At 45.4% G+C, this 24,781-nt stretch overlaps 1 protein-coding gene across 3 annotated transcripts; it reads right to left on the bottom strand.

Annotated features, from left to right (window-relative positions):
* Positions 1 to 1,057: 1,057 nt before the first annotated feature.
* On the bottom strand, positions 1,058 to 10,498 carry LOC109168482 (probable starch synthase 4, chloroplastic/amyloplastic). Of its 3 annotated transcripts, none has more exons than XM_019317505.1 (21): positions 10,306 to 10,498; positions 10,109 to 10,239; positions 9,745 to 9,798; positions 9,606 to 9,630; positions 9,445 to 9,523; positions 9,229 to 9,357; positions 7,279 to 7,483; positions 6,773 to 6,907; positions 6,414 to 6,518; positions 6,099 to 6,197; positions 5,640 to 5,769; positions 5,373 to 5,423; positions 5,163 to 5,273; positions 4,904 to 5,013; positions 4,356 to 4,524; positions 3,601 to 3,687; positions 3,360 to 3,431; positions 2,528 to 2,641; positions 1,706 to 1,767; positions 1,491 to 1,587; positions 1,058 to 1,401 (listed from the first exon to the last, which is right to left on the bottom strand). In XM_019317505.1, exons 2-21 carry the CDS (start codon positions 10,210 to 10,212, stop codon positions 1,285 to 1,287), a joined length of 2,055 nt encoding a protein of 684 aa, XP_019173050.1. In that variant the 5' UTR covers positions 10,213 to 10,239; positions 10,306 to 10,498; the 3' UTR covers positions 1,058 to 1,284. The 3 variants fall into 3 exon arrangements, with proteins under 3 accessions (XP_019173050.1, XP_019173051.1, XP_019173049.1); XM_019317506.1 differs by having other exon boundaries at positions 1,058 to 1,404; positions 2,528 to 2,533; positions 10,306 to 10,497; XM_019317504.1 differs by having other exon boundaries at positions 1,058 to 1,404; positions 10,306 to 10,496.
* Positions 10,499 to 24,781: the final 14,283 nt, after the last annotated feature.

Genomic DNA, 24,781 nt, shown 5'->3' with positions numbered 1-24,781 from the left:
TTAATTTTTATTAATGTTTGAAATTAATTATGTTACCATATAATTCTCTAAAAGAAGTAATCATAATTATATTATTTAATTTGACAATAATACCCCTAAATTTAATACCTATTTAACAGAAATCTTAACGAAAGACTATTTGTGTTCAAAAATGATAGTTAAGGTACGTGATGGGATAGGGACCCCGGCCCAAGAGAGATTGGCCCAAAGAAGAGGGTCCGAGATAGGAAAGATGGGCTAGCGTCAAAAGAAGCTCGGAGGGCGCTTGGGCCGAGTCCAGGAGTCGGCCCAGGCCCAAGCATGGGGATCTAGCTCAGAACTGCTAAGAGGAGCCCAGTGGGAGCTTGGGCCGGGACGAGGAGTCGACCGGGGCCCAAGCCCGAGGAAAGACTCGGTTCAAGGAGCCGTTGAGAGCATTGAAGGGACTCGTTTAAAAAGGAACCGTTAAGGCATTAAAAGCAGGACTCGGTCAGGCTGTTACAGGCTTGAGAGAGCCGTTGGCCGACCTAGTAATGACGTCCAACGGCTCGATGCTTTAATTAGCTTTGAAGTCGGCCATTAAGGGCCTTCAAGTCAGAGGGGGAGGAGCCTGCTATATAAAGGCTCCTCCACTCTTGTAAAAAGGGGAAGACACAGAAAAATACCCGGAAAGGGGAGTAAGACCAATTCTAAACAAGTACTTTGTTTCACTCAAATACGCATTTTATTGAAAGGTGTATCCTCCAGCTAAAGGTTGTGTTTGGACCTCCTTGGGCCCGAAAACCCAGAAACCATCAGTACGTGTTTTGATCGAATTGAAAGTCAATGACTAAAAAGAGTACTGGTCCAATAGTCAGAGAAATATTTGTGGTATTAACTCTAATAATAATAATAATTGAAGTTAAGTTCTGATCCAACTCAATCACATACAAATTAAAAATGAAAATCACATACGGAGTATAATTTATGAGTTAATTCCATAAATGCATCATGCATGGTCCTTGATTGTTGACGTTTATCAATTATCAATGTTTATTGTTGACTTTAAATCTGATCATAATTGATGGGCGAACTATCATTTCTGCTGTTTCAAATTTGATCATTCCTTGAGAAACCAGTAGCTACTGCATCTGCTATTCTAGCCCTACTAATTCCATATTTTTGGCCCTTTTGGGGGCATGCATGTACCTGTCTGTCTACTTCATATATTACAATCACATGACTGCTTCACAAATACACACAGCGACCTCAGCTCAAGGCTTGATAAATAATTAAATTAATTTAATTTAATTTCAGAAATCCTGTTCACAAGTTCATTACCGAATCATATGCTGAAATATGCAAATCGCAGCACTCCGCGTCCCAGGAAAAGTCCTTTGACATGGCATCCATAATTCTCTTGTTCCATTGCAATGGATGGTTCTTCTGTGATGTCGCACACAAGAACTAAGAATTATAAGTCAGGATTGGTAGTGAAAAGCAGAGGGAATACTTTTTTGGCTAATACTTACTACTTCATCAATAGCTTGGCTCAACGACAAGTTTGCATAGGTAGTGTTGATGTACCGCAAGAATTCAGTATTCTCAAAATCGTGATCCATAAATTGCCTGTTGAGCGCAAGGAAATGAACTTTCATACTAGAAAATAAGTTACCGAATCTCTAAATGGGTATATATTAAAGTAACTAAGTTCATTAAACAAGTCTAACAAAGTTACAAAACTAACCTGAATTTGCTGTCAGTAAAATTTACTGCAACAGAAGCAGCTCCATACTTCATAGCCTTGAGCTGCATATAATTAATGGGTAAATAGGTAATAGCACTTCAACGTTTATCAACATGGTATGAACTTAATAGCTTTACAAATGAAGCACTTTTAAGAAGCACAACTAGCAGACTAAACCAGAAAATGGGGGACTGGTCTAGACGCCTTAAAAGTGCTACACAAGGTATAGGCAGCTTTTACTGTGGTTATAGTACAATGCGAAAGGAGAATGACTCCACAAAAAATAGAAAGATTATTGAAGTTGATAACTATCAACTCCCTTATTTGAAGGTAGATAACAGAAGGAAGAATTATACATTTATACTCGATGCATAGTATGCATATTTCTGCTCTGGGCGTATCAGTTGTATAATGGAATCATATATACACAGATTTGGCATAACTTAACATGAGTTGAAACATTAAATAAATATAAGTTCTCCAGCAGTGGATCACCTACTGAAACCTAATAACAGGGATTTTCATGTGTGCCCGCATGGGCTTAGCTCACTGGTTCAATGGGGCAAGAGACCAAGGTTTAAAACTCGGTAGCAGCAGTGGGAATTATGTCCAAAGTGGACAGATCCCTTGTGCACTGGCATTTGGCCTTGTTTGCTGAGCCACTGAATCACCGTGATTTACATATTCCCAAATACTTTGTCGGGTTTCGGTGTTGAGGCCCTTGGGGTTGGGGATTCAACCTTTTGGGGCAAGGGATTTTCATGTAGCCCTATCATATACAGAGTCTCATAAAGTGATCAGTTTCCTCTGGTAACCACTTACCGGTACCTGCAGCACTAAGTCGTCAAAAGATTGGCACAACATAATATCAGACCCTGCTAGTACCAAATGCTCTAAATATTCATCATATTTATTCAGGAATCTAATCTTTTCATCCTGCAGCAAGAAATATAAACAGGGTTTCAAAAGGCAGACAACAATTTGCATACCTTACAGTTCACTTATAACAGGCTCTGAGTTATTTCATCATTATGAAAAGATTAACAATTAACAATTTAAGATTTATAAAAATAAAAAAATAAAAAAATAAATAAATAAATCATTATAAAGGTTCCTTTATAACTATATTGTTTTTGAAGTTTCATTAGCACATCAGCACTCCATAAGTGAACCTGTTGCAACTGTTCTAACTTTGACAAAAGATTTATGCTGTGTTTGGATGGATGGGTAGAAAGTTGGAGGGAAGAAAACGGGAAAGATGGAAGGGAGCGATAAAACAAATGTGAGGCACGTAACAAAAGTTAGGAACTTGCTAGATTCAATGTATTATGTGTTGAGATAGAGGGAAAAAAAATCTCCACATTTTCTTTCCATGTTGCAGGGAGAACATTTGATGAGAGCAAGGATTATTTTCTCCTCCATTCTTCACTCATTTTCTTTACCCAAAACAAGAAATGATAATATTTTCTACAGTATTTTCTTTCCTCTCAAAAATCAAAACAAATAAACTTTATGATAAACTTGGAAAAGGTGAGCTACAAGGTCAGATAATATTAATCAACTAAATTATGTTATGATAGAGTTCATAATTGAAAACAGAACTAAACTCACAATCCAAGATCAATTAAAAGGTTGTAAGCAGGAACCAGACTACCTTGAGTTCTTCCTTAAAATATTCCAATAACCTACTTATTGCCATACTTGAGTTGGATGCCATGAAGACAAACTGCAGATAGCCATAAAAATTCAGGTTGATAGAGGAAACAGCCATAAATTTACAGATAGCAGAGGCTAATTGAATGATCACTTTAACCATATCAAAATCCATTGATAAAACCATCAAGCTAAACTAGTATTTTATCAAAATGTTTATTTTAGGTTCATGAAACAGCAACCTGAAGACCCCTCCTTAAAGCCATCCAAACAAGAGTCTTGAGGTTCTCCGCCTCAATATCTGAAATGTCTGATAAAATGCACCCTACCTGAAAAACATCATTTCTATGAGGAATTCTAATATTTTTGAGAAGTCTAAATTAAGAGAGAATACAATATCAATTTTTGGTGCAGTAAGGAATTAAGGGCTGATAGTGCTTTGAAGAACCACACCAACTAGCGTAAGATACAGAGAAAACAGTGATTTTTCATTTACACTGCCTTAAACAGTTTCTCAGATTTGTCCATTAGAAAACAGCCAAAAAGTATAGGATGAAAGTTTTGCCACATAATGAAATTAACTACTACCTCCCTCCCCGCTCTCACATACCACTCTCTCTCAACAGACACAACCACAGAAGTAAACAACTACTAAGGAACTTCTGTGCAGGATCAAAGAATAATTATAGAAACCACATAATAGAGAGAGAGAGAGAGAGAGAGAGAGAGAGAGAGAGAGAGAGAGAGAGAGAGAGAGAGAGAGAGAAAATCTCTGCGCTCGCTTCCATATCCACAAAAGCAGAACATTTTTTTAAAAGGTTATATGGAGCATGGAGTACTTTGCTTCAAGTTTATAGAAAGATGGTGGCTGCCTGGCATGCAAATCAAATGGCTCAACCTAAACCCTCATGTCAACACAAATTTTGCCTAAATAATTTCCATACATAAGCATGCAATCTTTTACCAGAAAGTAGTTTTTGTTGGGCCATAAACTTACAAGAATAACGGATGCATGCACCTCTAACCCAAGGTGCTTTTGCAAGGAGACTTTACATACAGATTTTCCCTTCATATTATCAGGGCTATAATTCTGAGGAAGAAACTTATCTACTGAAGGATCCCATGTTGATTTGTCAAATCCAAAGGGAGCAATTAGCACCTTGTCCCTGCATCCAAATTAAAATAATAAAAGAGGGGTGTTAGAATAAAAAGTAAAATACAGCATGCACATCAATGAAGTGAAAGATAATGGTGGGAAGACCTTTTCCTCAAATACAAAAAGCTTAAAGAATGAAGGCCAAGTTTGGTGTAGTGGCCATTCTCACCCATTGACTATTAGGTCATGGGTTTGTCCTTGAAACCTCTTTCAAACACAAGTATGTTGCATATATCTTCCTTACCATGCCTTACCAACCCTTTAACAATATATCTTGATGCATAAGGATAAAGTAATAAGCTCTATATCACTATCTATCAAGGAGATAGAATGGCAAATTATAAGAGACGTAGTGACCAAAATTCTGTATTAATAAGAACAATACATACTTGTGAAGGGTTAAGGTGGGCTCCAAACCATGACCCATGACACGAATTATCTGTTCCTTTGAACACATGGATGACATTACTATGACTTTATTAGAGTAGACAACTCCACCCTGATGAGACAAATAGGAGAACAGCTTATGGAGAACTTAATTTTTCTTGCAATAAAATCATAATCAACAATGCCAGGGAAAGAGAAAAAGGAAGCATCATACAGCCTTCTTAGTAAAACTACTTCACAGTGCTAGAAAGAAATGTATACCTTCAAAACATTGACAAGATGACCCTTCTTGTTATCTTGCAGACGATCAGGACGATGCAGCCTATAAGGATCAAGCCCACAGAGTGCCAACTTTTCAGGTTGCTGTACACACTGTAATATATGGTTATCAAGATGCTCACTATTTTTGGCTTGGAAGGATCAAAGCAACTGAAGAGGAAATTATAAGAATTCAATATTCAGAAATGATGCCTGGGAATCAAAGCTTTGGCAAGTCAACAGAATCCTAGAACCTCCAAGTCCCTGCATATTCAATCAAGAAGAGTAGTAGTATTTGACCACAGTACCACACTGGATATGGTCTAAGTTTCGTAAAGTTGGTACCAAAGATAATGCAAAGCAACTGTGCATAAATTTGAAACACTAACATATAATAAACTTAAAAGTTGCAATTCAACATTTAGAAATGATTCCAAAGAAAAAGAAATTCAATTGCCAACAGAAATATTATAGGCAAACCTGATTGACAAAAACATCCCAAAACAGAGGCCCAACAATAGAAGTTTCCCAATTGTGTATATGAAGCACATCAGGCTGCTTTCCTGATTTAGCTATATAGTCCAATGAAGCACGAGAAAAATAGGCAAATCTGTCAGCAACAACATGATTTTAGCAAACAATTTTTGAAATATCTGAAATAAAAAAGTGAAGTTGATTATAACTGAATTTTCAGGTTTCAGTGACACTTCATGGCAGAAAATGCTTCTCATAGTCAAACATAAATCTAGATATATCTTAAGAAACTAATGTGAATGTGAAGTTTTCAATTCAGACTCAAGCCTAAAAGCATACCACTAGCAATAAATTTTGAGACAACAGAGTTTTCAAGTTTTTGTTCAGTACGGGCAGAAGGGATGATTTGAGCAAAAAAAAAAAAAAAAACATGTGCTTGTGTAATATAAGGAAAATTTCATAAACCGTTCAAAATCATTGTTGTATCCGTATACTCGTTCATGGCTGAAAAATGAGGAATGGTCGACAGGCTGTATAAGAATAACTCCAATTCCATAGACAACCCTGTACATCAAACAATGAAAGTTAGTTACTGTGACTCTGTGAGGGAGTGTAAGCATAGGAATAAAAATGGATAAAAATAATACATGGCATATTCGCTGAAATAAATCCTCTTCTTTAAGATACATGTTTCTTAAGTTATTATCAGCCAACCATTCCCAGTTCAGGGGGGACTCGCCATAATATAACTCAAAATACCAAATACAGTCGCATACTCACCCAGTCCAGACTCTGTTCCCATGCAATTGACCATTGAAGTATGAATAAAACTCTGCTCCAGTTTCCTGTAACCCTTGAACTTCATCCAGGTTTAGACAAGCATACCTGCTTACAAAATATCGCTTAAAAACATAAACGAAAAACTTCACCAAAAAAATAAATTTGGTTAACTCATTAAGAAGCCAAATACGGTATATAATGATATACCCTTCCCCATTTTCTATTTATAAATGTAAAGTAACGTTTTCCTTAACTTCATTTATCAAGCAGAAATCCAAAAGCATATAGTAAAGATTCTTAAAGTTGAGATGCAAAACTTCATAGGTGATTAATCAGAAGAAAATATTACGCTCAATTACTTTGGTAAAATAACCTCAACGAGATTTCCTTTCCTTTGCAATGCACAAGATAAGCCTGTAATATATTGTGCCAGAGGTCCAATTGAGACCACTGGTGCCATTTCAGTGCAAATGTGGACTATGTGATAGCCAGTCCTGAACAGGGAAGTAAACAATTTGTTAAACCCAACAAAAACAAAAACAAAATAAAAAAAAACAAAAAAAAAACAAAAAAAAAAAAATAATAATAATAATAATAATAATAACATCTTCCAGATATAAATCGGGAAAAATCCTAGAGTTACCTGTCTCCTAGGAAAAAGCAAAAATTTCTTTTTAAAAAATTAAATTAAAATCATGTTACTACCCTTAAACAAGGGAACTGTACAAGAAGAAAAGGATTGATTGCTCATTCCTCTTTGGAAATATTTAACGAACTACAATTTGCACATGGGATGACATGAATCCTGTAATTTACTGTTCAAAAAAAAAAAAAAGTAAAATTGCAACACATGTAAGAACCCTACTTTTTGCTTGTTTTTGAGAATTGCCACAATTCTGCTAAAAGGTCAGTATCTCCTTTATCCATGATATCAGAAAAATATTCAGCCACACTAATTCTTGAATCCATTACTAGTCTTCTCAATTTCGATGCCTCATTGCTGCTTATTGTGCTGGTGAGAACCATCGTGTCTATTCTTAGAAGCAACTTGGAGCTGATTGACAGCCTGTCTAGTTAATTGCGGACAAAATAAAATTTGTGATTAGCTGTTGGAATGACCTACTAAAATATGTAGCCATCTATTACCTAGAAAGACAGAAAATGAAACATGAAAGGTTGTCCACATGAAAATTTATAAAAGGGACTATTAGGAAAAACAACAGTCTGGATTCCAGAGATTAAAAAAAAAAAAAATCAGCCAATTTTCCAAGCAATGATGAAAAGACTAAGTATGAATATGAAGTACAAAATTCAGGATTACTTATTTATGTAACCTTAACTACCAATTACTGAAGATTAAGAGCTACGTAATTCAAGGCATGCAACCGCAACTACAAAGTTCAACACAAATTAGAGCTTGTACTGAAAAATATAAAAAATCTTGTTATACATATAGAGGAGAGTCCCATTTTGTCTCCACTCATCACACAAAATTCCTCGGGTGCAATAGATAAAAAAGCATCCACTAGTCAAAGAGTCCAATGTCTCTAGGTCTAAAGAAAGCCCAATTTATCACATGTCTTTTAACTTTTTTCTTTCTTTATGATAATTTGTCACTATGTTTTGGGATTTCTGTAAATCTTCCAGTTGAGTCTAACGTCTCTATAACATAGTATGAGATTAATGAAATTATTGTTGCTTTTGATGGAAAAAAGAAATACAGAGTATTATGTACTTATTTTGAAACCCTGAGGGGTCGTTTACTTCATTTCTCTGTTTTTCCATTTCCAGTTTTCCATTCTTCCATTTCTCCAGTTTTCCTTCTCCATTTTTCCAGTTTTCCATTTCTCCATTCCTCCAATTTTTTATTTTTCTAATTTTCTATTCTATTAAAAACAATCATCCCATATAGTATTTGTATATTTCTACAACAAAGATAATAATAATAATAATAATAATAATAAATATAATAATAATAATAATAATAATAATAGTAATAATGATAATAATAATAATAATAATTTAATAATAATAGTAACAATGATAATAATAATTTAATAATAATAAGAATAGTAAAAATTTAATAATAATAATAGTAATAATTTAATAATAACAACAACAAATTTGTGTATATAAGTAGGAGGAAAATGAAAAAGAAAAGAGATAATAATAATAATAATAATAATAATAATAATAATAATAATAATAATAATAATAATAATAATGGGCACGCACAGGGAAGAAACAAAAGCGGAAGAGAAAGAAGATAGCTTTGAGTTTAAAACATGCTGAGCGCAGGATTTGAAACTAAGACCTAAGCTTGAGCACTGTTCACACATCTCCATCTCTCCATTTGGAGAATGTGTATTTTCCTTTCTCCAAAATTGTATAGGAATTGGAAGAATGGAGATGAGATTAAAATTGGAGATATAAAATTAGTAAACAAGTTCTCCATTTTTCATTTTTCCACTTCTCCAATTCTTCATTTTTCCAGAAAATTTTCCATTTTTCCAATTTAGTAAACGACCCCTAACTTGTTTGCAGTAAAAACACATATCAAGAACAACTGTACTGTAATTAAATTTGTCATTTTTTATAGTTGTATTACTGTTTTTTTTAAGGGAATAGTTGTATTACTGTTTTCAATAATACTTATATCAATGCTTTTCCCTTGTTATGTGCTTGCATGATCCCCACTAACCAATGTATCTAGATCAGACAATTACTAAAATGAGAGCATCTGAAGCACAGTGCACGAACATTCATTGATTAACATAGCAGTTACTTGTTAGCTCTTAGCAATGATAATTATCACCTTTTGTTGTGCTTGTCAATCTTGTTGCCTCCAGCTGTTCTACCCTATCAAGCAATGAATCCTTTTCTTTCTTCACTCTCTCAAGCTCTTCCAAGGCATTGATACGTTGCTTGTTCAAAAAGAGGATATCTAAATTGCAGTAATTTAAAAATAAGCAGTATGATGCACTGATACAGTGTGAAGTTAGAGAAAAGAAATGAAACCACAAAAACATACTCTGTTGAGCTTCCCTAAAAAGTCGCCAAATATCACTATCTTTCTCTTTGAATTCACTATTCCTGATTTTTAGAGTGTCCTATTGAAAAGAAAACATAACCACTTAGTAAGAACAGGATACACTTAACATGGCCGAATGAGCTTTAGACTGTCAGACACACCTCTAGATTCTCCTTACTTCCCACCCTGGATTGCAAAATGACCGGATACTTAGTGAATACAGAGCAGAATACAACATATAGTTTGAAGAGAAGCAAGAATTCAATCACACAATATGAGATTAAAATGAGGGTGCTCAACTGCATCTGGAACGTTCCTTGTCCTTTAGATGAGGCATTGTTTTCCCCATTCTTCCTGAAACAGACGAGTTATAAGAGTTAAAATTACACAACCTTTCACCACAGAAGATAGCTGAAATAAAATCAATTCTAAGACCAGCATGATCGGCCTGGTCCCTTAGTTGCAACAGTGATTGACAATCATTATTACGGAGTAACAATCAACATGGCATATGCAATCCCATAAAGTAACAATGTTATTTTTGAAACCGAATAGCTACTAAGGAATTAAATCAATGAATTCGCAGTTTAATTGGAAGCTGAAGTTAAAAATAAAAATTAAAAATTAAAATAAAAAAATAAAAAATAAAAACCGAGAAAAATACCCTATCCCGGCGCAACGGACGACGGAAGCTCCGACTAATTTGCGATTCGGCGAACTGATTGTCGGGAGAGTAGGAACCCTTGAGCTGGGCAAACTAAGCAGCATCTCTGTGAATTTTATAATTATAGAGCTCTGCGACGACAGTGCAAATTCAGTAAGAATCTCAGGTTGAAGAGTTGCGGTGTATTATAGACTTACAGTGGCTACTAGATAACTTCAAATCAAATCCTCCCATCCCAGGAAGAAGGGACGTTACTCGAAGAAGTTTCAAGCAAGTTTAATATGATAAATTACACTTTGATCACTCGAATTATGGTCATTTGTTAACTAAACAGTTCAAAAGAAGCATACAGAAATACTTCTCACTTTTCAATTCTCAAGCTAGATTAAAGCCGTGTTTGGTGACTATCGAATTAGCTTTTGTAAGAGCATCTCTTGTTGAGTTTTTTCTGTTGAATTTTTTGAGAAAAAAACTTTTGTTGAAAAAGTAATCAGGTCCTTAAACATAGGTTAAATTACACACTTAAACTTTTTAAAATTGTGTAATTTGATTTAATTTACAGGTAATCAACAAATTACCGATAAAAATATTAAATTACACACTTGAACTCTTTAAAATAGTGTAATTTGACCTAATTTACAGGTAACTAACAAATTAATATATATATATATATATATATATATATATATATATATGGTCAGGTTCCTGTGAAAACAGGTGTTCCCGTGCGGTCAGTGCGGCATACACCATTAGGTATGCATAAATGCAACACATAGTGTTCGAAAATACACATTATGTGTAGTGTATTTTTTTTTTTTTGTGGTGCATTTTTTGGCATTTCATTCTGGTGTATTCTCGAACACTGTATGGTGCATTTATGCATACCTAATGGCGTATGTCGCACTGACCGCACGGAAAGATCTGTTCACACAGGAACCAAAATCTATATATATATATATATATATATATATATATATATATATATATATATATATATATATATATGGAAGGGATCAGGTGCATTTGTGGCTTCCCGTGCGGTTGATTAATGTGCGTAAGCTTTGTACCTAATGTGCGTGATTCTTGTGCTTAATGTGCCTGAGCTTTGTACTTAATGTGCGTGAGTATGTAATGTCAATGTGCATGAGTTTTGTACTTAATGTGCCTGAGTCTTCTGTTTAATGTGCCTGAGATTTGTACTTAATGTGCGTGAGTAGTTCAGAATTACGAGCTCAAAAGGAAGCAAAACATAAAATTTTCACAGTTTCCTTCTTTTTCACAATCTTTGAAGCTTTCATTAGCAGCCCCTCAATATGCAAAACAAGACAAGACAAAATTCATTCATCCACCACTTCGAAACAAAAACAAAAAGAAAATGCAGCAGTAGATGCACATAATTTTCACAGCAGTGGATGAAGAACACACTCACGCACATTAAGCACACAACTCACACACCTTAGGCACAAGACTCGCACACCTTAAGTACAAAACTCACGCACATTAACATTACGAGTGATGGGGTAAGGACCCCGGCCCAAGAGATAGGGGCCCAAAGAAAATAGAAGTGGGCCAGCATCGAGAGGAGCCCAAAGAGCAGTCAGGTCGAGTCCAGGAGTCGGCCGAGGCCCAAGCCCAGGAAAGAACCCGGCTTGAGGAGCCGTTGAGGGCATTAAAGGGGTTCCTTTAAAAGAGAGCCGTTGAAGCATTGAAGACAGGACCCGGTCGGGCTGTTACAAGCCTAGGAGAGCCGTTGGTCGACCGAGTAATAGCGTCCAACGGCTCCATATCTTGATTAGCCTTGAAGTCGGCCATTAAGGGCCTTCAAGTCGGCAGAGGAGGAGCCACTATATAAAGGCTCCTCCATTCTTGTAAAAGGGGGACATTTTCGGACACCCGGAAGAGGGGAGAATAACAAAGAATTTCCGAGCACTAACATTATCTCTGAGTTAGACATATATATTATTGAGAGGTGTATCCTCCGACCAAAGGTTGTGTTGGACCTCCTTGGGCCCGAAAAACCTAAAACCATCACTGGCGCCGTTCGTGGGGATCGAAACGAAGAGTCACGTGCCCTCTTGAGTGAGGCGAGTCCGAGGAACAACAGTCGAATCAGGAAAACTCCAGACATGGCAGGAAGCGAGGAACAGTCGAGCCGTCACGACAACGGACGGGAGGCCGACCTGAGAAGCCAGCTGAACAGGAGAAATGCTCGGAGCCAAGAAAACGAGACGACACCGCCGCCGACGCCGCAGATAAACCCGCAATTACCTCAGGTGCTGCTCACCCCGGAGTAGTTACGCGCAATCGGGCGTGCCTGCGCCGAAGCGAGTCTAGGAGTGAGAGAACAGTCCATCACTCGCCAGCCGCAACGCGAGTTGCAACCGCCTCAGAGGCCCGACAACCGACAATTGAGCCGACGGGCTGAAAGCCAACCGGTACAATCCGTTCATTCCCGGCTAGGTCCCAGCGTTGGGCGTCGGTCGGCAAGGGAACGATTAGGCCAGAAGGAGCCTAGTCGTGCCCCGTTAGCCACCCGCGACCGACAAGCAGCGCGAGAGAAGATCCGAACCAAAAGAGCCAGGACTGAGACTCGTCGCGTGGAGCAACCTCCCCGCAACCCCGTCCAGCCGGCTGAGTCTGAAGTCGGCGAAAGCACGGAATCCACGGGAAATCGCACCCGGGAGAGGGTCGAAGTGGCTAACCTAGTACAGGAGGTGCGAAATCTGAAAGAACGGATGGAGGGAAAAGCCAAATCCCCAGGACGTACGTTGCTGACCGCCTTACCCTTCTCAGACGAGGTTATGGCTTTTAAGATACCGAGTGACTTCAAGTTCCCGGAACAAGCCACGTTCGATGGAACCGGCGATCCCCGCGAGCATTTGCTGAGCTATCAGGCCAAGATGCAGGTTTTGGGGGTACGAGACCCGGTCATGTGTCGTGCTTTCTTACCCACGTTGAAGGGGTCAGCACAAAGGTGGCTGGTGGCGCAGCCCTCAGGGTCGATTCACAACTTTGAAGAGCTGGCAGACCGCTTCATGAGCCATTACGCCGCTAATATTAAGCCGCAAAAGGACCTAACTCACTTGGGTGACATCCGTCAAGACGAAGGCGAATCTTTGAAAACCTATCTGGCCCGCTGGCAGAAAGAAATCCAGTCCATAGAAGAGGTCGAGGACCAGACGGCGCTCACCTTCTTCATCGAGTCGCTGCGGTCCAGCCAGCTGTACCGAGACCTGAGGGACAATCGGCCGGCCACCTACGCAGAAGCCATTCATATGGCCAACAAGAGGGCCAATACGGAGCAGGCTATGAAGTACAAGCGACAGCGCGAAGTCGGCGGATCTGCAAGCGGAAAGAGAACGCGAGCGGAAGCCAAAGAAAGGCGCCCGGACGTGGCTCGGCGACCCGAATTCAGACGGCCGTACGACCGACCAGTGGTCCACGCCTATCGGCCGATTCCCGAGCGTCCGATCCACGAGGTACAAGCGGTTGCCCCGCCTCCGCCTCCGCCGACCGACGATCGCGCGACAAACGAAGAGATGGGTAAGAACGCTAAGTATTGTCGTTATCATAAATCTTATACCCACAGTACGGAGGAGTGCTTCTACCTGAAGAAGATCATGGAGGGCATCATCCAGCAAGGAACCCCGCCTCCTAACCAGTGGAGGCGGAGGTCGGGCAGTCGAGGGGATGAAGAACCCGTCGCCGTTGCCGACAGCAGTCGAGGCAAACAGCCGGTTCCCGAAGAGGAGGAGGCTCAGTGGCGCCAAAAACCGGTTATCAACATGATAGTCGGCGGGCCGGAAGGTGGTGATTCAGCGAACACCAGAAAAGCTTGGGCTCGGCAGTTGTACGTCGGGACAGTGTACGGGCGTGAGGAGAACTCCAAAAAGGTGTGTCGAGAGCCCATCGTGTTCACCGACAGAGACTTACCAGCAGGAGAAATACCGCATCGAGATGCGTTGGTTATAGCCATGGACGTCAACGGCATCGTCGTTCGGCGAATCCTGGTGGACACCGGGAGCAGCGTCAACGTGCTATATCTAGAAACCTTCACCAAAATGGGGCTGACTCGAGAACAGCTGAACCCCGTCAAAACTCCCCTCGCCGGCTTCACAGGGGACTCGGTGGAGGCGGAAGGGTCGATCACACTCCCAGTGGAGATGGGCACGTACCCGGACGTACAGAAACTCATCATGAAATTTATTGTGGTAGACCTGGCCTGCTCGCATAACGCGATACTTGGCCGACCGGGTCTTGAGGATTTAGGAGCCTTGATCTCAATTGAGCATCTCTGCCTGAAATTCCGCACACCGAATGGAGTAGGCACGGTGCACTGTGACCGAAAGGTCGCCCGCGACTGCTATCTGCAGGCATGCAGAGGGATGGGCAAACGCGAGATGCAGATCCATGAGATCACTGAGAGGCCCCCGAAGAAAACGATACTACCTCGCCCAGAGCCTGCTGTCGAGTTGGAGGAAGTCGAGATCGACTCTACATGGCCGGACCGACGGGTCCGAATTGGAGTCGGCCTCTCCGAGACATTGAAAAAAGAAATTGTAAAGGTGCTCCGGGAGCACCGGACGGTTTTCGCCTGGAGCCCAGAGGACATGCCTGGCGTCAACCGATCAATCATATCGCACAAACTCGCCGTAGATCCGGAGCACCGACCGGTCGTACAGAAGAAACGATACCTAGCCAACGACCGGAGGGAATTTGTGAAGAAGGAAGTTGGCACGCTACTAGCGGCCGGGCACATCCGCGAGGTTAAGTACCCGGAGTGGTTGGCCAATGTGGTCCTCGTACCCAAGCCCCCGGCGTGGCGAATGTGCGTGGACTACACCGACCTTAATAAGGCTTGTCCGAAAGACCCGTTTCCCCTACCTCGGATCGACCAGTTAGTCGACGAAACGGCCGGGTCGGCGCTACTGAGTTTCATGGACGCCTTCAGAGGGTACCATCAAATATTTATGCACCCGGCGGATGAGGAGAAGACCGCCTTCCTGACACCGGACGGAGTTTACTGTTACCGAGTCATGCCCTTCGGACTTAAAAATGCCGGGGCTACGTACACCCGAATGGTCGCCCGGTTGTTCTAACATCTGCTTGGGAAATCGATGGCTGCGTACGTCGACGATATGCTCGTCAAGAGCCGGGAGGAGGATAAGCATGCGGAGGACTTGGCCGACTGCTTCAAGGTAATGATGAAATACAACCTTCGGCTGAACCCCAAAAAGTGCACGTTCGCCGTCCAAGGTGGCAAATTCTTGGGCTACATGGTCACCAAACGAGGCATCGAGCCTAATCCGGAAAAAGTACAGGCCATCATCGACATGCAGCCTCCTACAACCGTCAGGGACCTACAACGGCTGACTGGCCGATTGGCCGCCCTTAGCCGCTTCTTGAGCAAAGCGGCGGATAAGACCGTACCTTTCTTCGAAGCCATGAAGAAGAAGGAGGGATTCGCTTGGACTGCCGAATGCCAACAATCGTTCGAGGAGTTGAAACAGTACCTCTCAATGCCCCCAGTGCTGTCTACCCCCCAGGTGGGCGAGCCTTTATTCTTGTATCTCGCCGCCTCAGCCAAAGCAGTGAGTTCGGTGTTGGTCCGAGAGGAGGACCGAGTCCAGCACCCGGTTTATTACGTAAGTCGCTCGCTGAAGGCCGCTGAGACGCGGTACACCGTTTTGGAAAAGATTGTGTATGCATTGGTAGTCACCGTGCGCAAGCTGGCACCCTATTTCCAAGCCCATACCGTTCGAGTTTTGACAGATCAGCCGCTCGGAAGCGTGCTAAGAAACCCCTTGTCTTCCGGCCGACTTGTAAAGTGGGCCGTAGAGTTGACTCAGTATGGGATTGAGTACCAACCCCGGCCTTCCATTAAGGGTCAAGCCTTGGCCGACTTCCTGGTCGAATGCACAGCAAGTGAGGAAGAAAAAGAACACGCCTCGGAGAGCTGCCCAGGCGAGTGGTGGGAAATGCACGCGGACGGAGCATCGAGTCGACAGCACTGTGGAGGCGGTGTCATGCTCATCACTCCGGAAGGATTCCGGCTATATTACGCTCTGAGATACCGGTTCTCGACATCAAATAATGAGGCCGAGTACGAAGCGGTATTAAACGGCCTCCGACTCGCCAAGGCCCTGGGAGTCGAGCGGCTGCTAATCAAGACTGACTCCAGACTGGTAGTCGGACAGATCTCGGGTACGTGTGAAACTAAGAATGCGAGGATGGTACTATACAAAGAGCGTGCGGTCGAAATGTTAAAAGGGTTCGGGGCCTACGAGATAGAGTACATACCCCGCGCGGACAACATGGAAGCCGACCTATTGTCCAAAATTGCCCTGGAAGGGGTACCGGACCACCTGATAAAAATTTGCCAGAAGGAGGAGCTAAATCGGCCGAGTGTTGAAGAGGCACCACTGGAAGTCCAGCGAGTAGATATCGAGGAATGGGATCGAGGAAAAAATCCCGAAATGTTCTGGATAGAGGACATCCGGCGATTCATAGAAAAAGGCGAGTTACCGGAAGACCCGGGAGTCGCCGCGAGAGTTCGGCGGAAAGCCCCTTCCTTCCAGATCATCGACGGACAGCTATACAAACAGTCGTTCGGAGGACCCTTACTAAAGTGCCTGCTTAGACCCGAGGCCGAGAAAATAATGGACGAAGCTCATAGAGGCATTTGTGCCGCGCACCAGGGCGCCCACACGCTCGCCCGGAAGTTAGTCGTTCAAGGGTATTATTGGCCGACCATGATGCGAGACTGCATCGAATGGATGTCCAGGTGCGGCGTTTGTCAAGCATTCGCCAGGAAAGACACCCGGCCGGCCACCTTTTATACACCGGTCACCACTGCCATCCCCTTCGCCAAGTGGGGAATAGACTTGTTGGGGCCATTGCCCGTCGCCCCGGGAGGTCTGAAGTTTTGCGTTGTGGCTATCGACTATTTCACCAAATGGGTCGAGGCAGAACCATTGGCTACCATCACTGAGTACCAATGTCGACGTTTTCTGTGGAAAAGGGTGATATGTCGCTTCGGCCTGCCCGAGCACATTGTCAGCGACAACGGGAGACAGTTTGACTGCCAGGCCTTCGCCGACTTCTGCCGCCGACACGATATCAAGCATACCAAGGTATCGGTGGCGTACCCACAAGCCAATGGGCAGGTCAAGAATGTGAATCGAAGGTTGGTCGATGGGATCCGGAAGAAGCTCGAAGACGTCCGAGGAAGTTGGGCGGACGAGCTTGACCGAGTCCTATGGGCTTATCGCACTACCCAGCGGCGAGCGACGGGGGAGAGCCCGTTCTCGCTCGCGTACGGCTTCGAGGCCAAGGTTCCAGTCGAAGTAGTCGAGCCCACCCACCGGGTTCGCACCTACTCGGATGCAGCGAACGAAGAGAATCTGCGGATCGAGAAAAATTTCCTAGAAGAAAGGAGAGAAGCCGCGAGTGCACGGATGGTTGAGTACCAGCAGGCGGTGAAAAGATATCGTGACCGGAGGACTCGCCCGCGAACCTTCCAGGTTGGCGACCTCGTGTTACGCGATCGACAGGCCAGTCAGCCCACCGAAGGGGGCAAGTTTGCGGCTAAGTGGGAGGGGCAATACCGTATTGCAGCGGTGGTCCAAGCCGGAACCTATAAGTTGGAAACTATGGAAGGCAAGCCCATAGATCGCATATGGAATGTCACTCATTTGAAAAGGTTCTGTCAGTAGAAAAGGATAGGCCGTGTACGGGCTCGAGGATTCCAAAAATCTAAATAAAGCACATGGGTTACCGCTAATCGCCTTGACGGAGGGACTCGGCAAGAAAAGATAGGAAACAAGGGCCCAGACCCTTAGACGTTTCCGAGAAAAAGCCTACAGGAGTCGCCTCGACTGAGGGACTCGGCGAGTATTGAGAGAAACGACGGGGCACTGACCCTAAACTGTTTCTGAGATAGAAAAAGCCTAATGGGTCGCCTTGACCGAGGGACTCGGCAAGAAAAGATAGGAAACAAGGGCCCAGACCCTTAGACGTTTCCGAGAAAAAGCCTACAGGAGTCGCCTCGACTGAGGGACTCGGCGAGTATTGAGAGAAACGACGGGGCACTGACCCTAAACTGTTTCTGAGATAGAAAAAGCCTAATGGGTCGCCTCGACCGAGGGACTCGGCAAGAAAAGATAGGAAACAAGGGCCAGACCCTTAGACGTTTCCGAGAAAAAGCCTACAGGAGTCGCCTCGACTGATGGACTCGGCGAGTATTGAGAGAAACGACGGGGCACTGACCCTAAACTGTTTCTGAGATAGAAAAAGCCTAATGGGTCGCCTCGACCGAGGGACTCGGCAAGAAAAGATAGGAAACAAGGGCCAAGACCCTTAGACGTTTCCGAGGAAAAGCCTACAGGAGTCGCCTCGACTGAGGGACTCGGCGAGTATTGAGAGAAACGATGGGGCACTGACCCTAAACTGTTTCTGAGATAGAAAAAGCCTAATGGGTCGCCTCGACCGAGGGACTCGGCAAGAAAAGATAGGAAACAAGGGCCCAGACCCTTAGACGTTTCCGAGAAAAAGCCTACAGGAGTCGCCTCGACTGAGGGACTCGGCGAGTATTGGGAGAAATGACGGGGCACTGACCCTAAACTGCTTCTGAGATAGAAAAAGCCTAATGGGTCGCCTCGACCGAGGGACTCGGCAAGAAAAGACAGGAAACAAGGGCCTGGACCCTTAGTCGTGCCTGCGGAAAAGCCTTGAAGAGTCGCCTCGACAAAAGGACTCGGTGAGCAGTTAAAAGAGACTAGGTTAAAGGACAAAGCGTCGAGCTCAAGATAATACGAAAAGGAAGAGAAAAGGGGAATTTCAATAAAAAAGGCCCGAAAAGGAGGCCAGCCTTTACAAAAGGGGGCTATCCCCAAACAGAACAGCCCTAAACTACGGGGGAGGGGGTGTCGACATCAATCCCTTCGACTTGGGCCCCTGCCGTTGGTCCAGTCAGGGGAACAGAAGAAGGGTCCTCGGCCTGAAGAGAGGACTCGGCGAGCTCGGGAGGTGTTGCTGAAGGAAGAGTCGCCGGATCAGAGGCTGCCGGAAGAGCTGCCAGGTCCCCAGTCGCCGACTGTCCTTCAGTCGCCGGAAGAGCATCTATCACGGGCTTGAGGCCCCAGCTCTCGGGAGTGAAAGAGGAGTCGCGGACCAGCAAGGCAGAATGGATCTCTGTCTGCGCCTCGCGAAAGCCGAGGCGATAGTCGCGCTCGCCCAAGTCCAGGAGGAACTCGTCACCATCCGGCGTCGACAGCCACTCCTTAGCAATCTCTTTTTGGCGAGCCTCTATCGCCGCCTTCACCTCCGCCTCGAAGGCGGCCGACTTCTTGTACTCCTCAACAGAGGTCACAGCGATCGTCGCCACCTTGTCTCGCTCCTCCTCCCACTGACGAGTAACCCTCAGCATCTCAGAGTTGTGCACCTCCACCACCTTGAGGTGCTTCGCCTGCTCTTCCAAAAAGGCCTCCTCCGTCTGACGCAGCTTGTTGGACAGAGACCGCATGTCGGTCAAATAGTTCTGCAGCCGCTTACTCATCTCCATCTGGAAGGTGAGGTTCTGCGAAACGGACACGAGTCAGGTAATGAAAGGAAAGGACGAAGGGAAGGTCAAGTGGGAAACACTTACGCGGTACGATTGGCGCAGTGAGGCCTCGAGGATGTACCCGTCCCCCAGAGCATGAGTCGCCTCTATGTCCTTAGGTAGAAGGACGTTAGCACACCACTTACGGACAGAGGAGGTGCCCATCCAGATCTGGGCATCCTCCTCTACCTCATGGCACAGCCGGATCCTTTTGGGAGCCGACTCGTCAGTTTGAACAGCCGGGCGCTTAGAGCCGGAACTCTCTGTCTGAGGAGGAGGTGGCTGTCGAGTGGGCGACACCACTGGCGACGGAGTCAGATCCACCACGTTTTGAGGAGGAGGAGGAGTCGGCCTGGGAACCGGAGACGGTAGGGAGGAAGAGGCAGCAGCAGTACCGGAAGAGCGTTGGATCAGCCGACGCCTCATCTTTTCTGCTCTGTCTGCCATCTCGGGAGTCGGTTCAACCGCCTCGTCGGAGCTGGAGGAGTCGGAGTCGTATGGACCTGTAAAAAGGAAAGAGAAAGCATGAGGTGTTCCGAGTCGGAATATGGAGAGATAGGAAAAGAATGAGGGGTAACGAAGACTACCTACGGTGGCCGCACCCTCCGGTAGCAAGCCACGCTTAGCCATGGCCCGGACTCGGGACCAGTACTTGACGGAGTACGGCCCGAAGCCCTTCAAGAACTCGCCGCCCAAGACCGCATCGTCGGAAGGAACGGCACGTCGAGGACAAGGCTTGAACAGAGCGGCCGGCCACAGGGTCGGAAAAGTAAAAGAAGAAAGGGCAGGGCGGACGAAGAAATAAAGGAGCTTCCAATCCTTGATGGAATCGGACAGCCCCTCGAAAAGCTGTCGCCCCGGGCGAGCGGCGACTTGAACAAAGCCCGGCGAGTGCGAGCCAACCTTGTTTACGGTAAAAAGATACCGGAACAGGTCGAGGTCCGGCTCGCACAACCACCAGTGGCAGAGATTGATGAAACAAGTAAGGAGTCGGTGAGAATTGGGCACTAATTGGCCCGGAACCAAGTTATAATGGCGGTAAAAAAGAGAGAGAAAAGGACATGGAGGAACTCGGAAGCCAAAGGCAACCGAGTGTAGGTGAATACCGACACAACCCTCGGGTGGGTCGTAAATTTTCCGGCCCTCCGGGGCAAGGACTACGGCCGAGGGCCCAAGAAGATACTGGGCCATCTCCAGATCTGCCGCAGTAGCGACGGACGGCGGCCCGGAGGGGCGGACGATTGGATCGAACTTGCCCCGCGGCCGTATAACGCCACCTGGCAGAGCCGCCACCGTCGTCAGAGGAGCGGGGCTCAGCGGAGTAACCGCCCCCGAAGAAGAGGGGGTCGGAGGAAGAGAAGATGTCGATGGAACGTCCGAGGGAAGTTCCATACGACGGAGGGAAGACGTCAGTGGAACGTCCGCCGGAAGTTCCATACGACGAGGAGGAGAAGAGGAAGACGAAGAAGGAGAAGAAGAAGAGGGAGAGGTCGCCTCGGTGTTGTCAACCGAGTAACGACGAGAAGAAGAAGAATGTGAGGAAGAAGACATTACCTAGGTCAGGAAGGAAATTGGAGGAGGAACATAGTGGCCGGAGAAGCTCGAAGTTGAAACTGAAAAGGAAGACTGGAGAAGAGAGTGGAAAGAGAGACGAAGTGGCTATTTGAAGGGTAGGAATTTCAAAGGGCGGCCACGTGCCACCTTCTCGTTGGAGGGGCTGGAGGTGACGAGACGTGAAGGGACGCCGCATTTAATGCCTCAAAAGGCGGGGCGACGGTTCAGGTCTAGGGTTAGCCCACAGACGGCGCGTCTGCCCTAGGCTAGGGTCGAACGTCACGTGACCCGGCCTGCTAAGCCGGAAGCCCGTAGTGGGCCATGGCCTCTGAGCCCACAAGATACGAGCTGGAAGCTTCTAGAAGCAACCCGGTAGAACCCGGCTCATCAAATGAAATCGGCCGAGCTCACGAAGAAATTCCGGTCGCGGGGTCGGCGATCAGACTCGGCGACTCCCTCGGCCGGAGGATCTCGCCATAGCAAGACTAGGGGTCAGTCTCATAGAACCGAGGTCGGGCGACAAAATAGTAAGAAATTGCGGGGTCGGATAGAAAAGCACACTGTTTATTTAAATCAATACGAAGATTACAAGGCCCAGAACTCGGCCGGTGCAAACTACAAGAGAAAAACAGAGTCATGGCTTGGCTTCCTTCTCTGTCGACGAGCGGGCGGCCGGAGGACCCTCTAGAAAGTATTGGGGCGGAATGGTAGAGGACTCGGCTCAGGCTCTGGCATCTCGTCCAGATACACGGCCGGCTTCCCATCGTCAATCATTTGTAAAGGCCTCTCCAGAGCGCTCGGCGACATGGCAACGCCAAAAAGCGGAGGAACCTCCCACACCTCTTCCTCCTCGGGAGCAGGATTCCCGACCTCTGGTCCGGGATCCTCCACCACAGGCTCCATCTCCACATCGATAGACTCCCTACACATCAGGTCCAGCATGTCCGGAGGCACCACGATGGGGTCTGAAGCCGAGTCGCCCACCAGACGACCTCCGTTAGCCAGCCTTTTCTGCTTCAACTGCTCCAGTCGAGCATGCTCCTTGTTGCGAATGGACCAGCGGCGATCACCATCCCTGTAACTCATAGCGCCGTGCTTTCGCAAAAGGAAGAGTGTTGCGATGTGCATCAACTGTGAAGGGTCTTTATATAGCCCAGGGAAGGCGAATATCTAGGCGATAATTACGGAGGAGACTGGCATAACTGAGCCGGATTGGACGGATGATGAGAATCTTTGTCAGAGATTAGTTCCATCAGATCCGCCCGGGAAGAGCAAGATTCGCACGCCAACATAGAAAAAGATTGGATTTACCCGAGCTATGGGGAATCTTGCAGGTGACAGACTGAAAAGAACCTGACGATGTGACCGACTCCTTGACCAGTCGTCCGGATGGGTACGCAACAAAACACGACAAAACATAAGGCAAGACGAAAATAGCGCTTTTATTATTATTATGGAAAAGGAGGGTACAAGCAGCAAGGAGCTTATTACAAATAAGGAATATGAAAATGCTCCTAAAAAAGATTCCTCCGAGCTATGACCGACCCCGGTACATAAGGTCACTCGCCAGGCAAGGAAGAGTCGCCCCCAAAGAATCCCCCCGATGGTCCAGGGGGAGAGGGGCAGAACGAGTCCCAGAAAGCTGGCATGAGCGGCGGCGCAATGGGTTCCTCATCATCCGGATACGCCTCCTGGTAGCGGGCGTAATCCTCGTCATCCATAAGGCCCGTGACCGGCCCGTCCAGGTCGTCCAGCGGGATGGAGAAAGTCATTTTGAAAGTCAATTGTTCAGGGACGGCCACCTCCACAAAGGATCCATCTTGAGAAGTCACCCTGGCGGTTGCTGGAGTCGGCGGACGAAGCAAAGGCGGCACGACTTCTCGCTGAGGTGGGGTCGGCGGCTGAGAAGCTGAGGAGGTGGCACCAGCAGGAGATCTCCGAGGAGCCGGACGAGAAGCTTTTTTCTTGCTTTCCCTCTCAGGTCGAGTCCGCTTAGAAGGCAGCGGACGCCGAGGAGACCCGAAGTCAATTCGCTTCCCTTTCAAGGGAGAGCGACCCATGATGAACTTGTGAAGATAAGAGAGAAGGAAGGAAGCCATTTATAGGTGCCAAGCCTAGATGAAAGAATCCCAACGGCTCCGCGAGATCCGGAGAGGATGGCTGATGATCCGGACGTTACAAGGGGCTATTTAGGGCACGGATACGGTAATTAAAGGAGGCGAGCGGTTGCTACTTTTCCAAACCCAGGGTGGAGGACCGGGTATGGAAAAGTGAGGGACTAGTTGATGGGGTAAGGACCCCGGCCCAAGAGATAGGGGCCCAAAGAAAATAGAAGTGGGCCAGCATCGAGAGGAGCCCAAAGAGCAGTCAGGTCGAGTCCAGGAGTCGGCCGAGGCCCAAGCCCAGGAAAGAACCTGGCTCGAGGAGCCGTTGAGGGCATTAAAGAGGTTCTTTTAAAAGAGAGCCGTTGAAGCATTGAAGACAGGACCCAGTCGGGCTGTTACAAGCCTAGGAGAGCCGTTGGTCGACCGAGTAATAGCGTCCAACGGCTCCATATCTTGATTAGCCTTGAAGTCGGCCATTAAGGGCCTTCAAGTCGGCAGAGGAGGAGCCACTATATAAAGGCTCCTCCATTCTTGTAAAAGGGGGACATTTTCGGACACCCGGAAGAGGGGAGAATAACAAAGAATTTCCGAGCACTAACATTATCTCTGAGTTAGACATATATATTATTGAGAGGTGTATCCTCCGACCAAAGGTTGTGTTGGACCTCCTTGGGCCCGAAAACCCTAAAACCATCAACGAGTTTTTTTCCCATTTTGGTCCCTTGACTATCACTCATTCTCAATTTTGCATTCCAACTTTTAATTGCACCCAATGTGATCCTTTGACTTTAAAAAATTATCCTAATTTGGTCCTCCGTTACATTTTGCGTTAACCAGACGTTAAGTTTGGGGTATTTCGGTCATTTCGTTGTATTTTGTCGATTTCTTCTCTCGGGCTTAGGTTTCTCTCTCTCCGTCATCTGCGTCGCACCTCCGTTCTCTTATTCCTTGAAGCTCCGCACCTTTGCAATGGAGGCACGACGAGCTCCTATGTGAGAAAAGGTGGGCGATCAACAAATTGGCGATGGCGATCAACATCCCTAGCATCACTGACTCCAACGGTGGACTCCAATTGCCCATGCAAGGCCGCAACTGAGTGCTGTTGTCTTCTTCCGGCGATTTCCTCCATCACCTCCCTCTCCCTTTTTCCTCAGTTTTCTCTCCCTCTCCCGCTAGGCAACAGGGGACGATGTTTTGGTGATAAATGGACTAATGTGTGTGAGATTTGTACTCAATGTGCGTGAATGTTGTGTCTAATATGCGTGATAAGGATAGAATCTGTGTATTCACTTTGGGAAGCTTTTATTTCATTGTAAACATTAGTAAAGCAGAGCAAGACACTATTCACTTTGGGAAGCAGTGCTGGGGATGGGGAAGAAGCTGATAACCATATTTTCTGCTGTATTTTACACA

Source organism: Ipomoea nil, unplaced genomic scaffold (assembly GCF_001879475.1).
Source record: "Ipomoea nil cultivar Tokyo-kokei standard unplaced genomic scaffold, Asagao_1.1 scaffold3199, whole genome shotgun sequence".
In the NCBI taxonomy this organism is placed as follows: domain Eukaryota; kingdom Viridiplantae; phylum Streptophyta; class Magnoliopsida; order Solanales; family Convolvulaceae; genus Ipomoea; species Ipomoea nil.
This window is presented reverse-complemented; position numbering and strand designations above follow the sequence as displayed.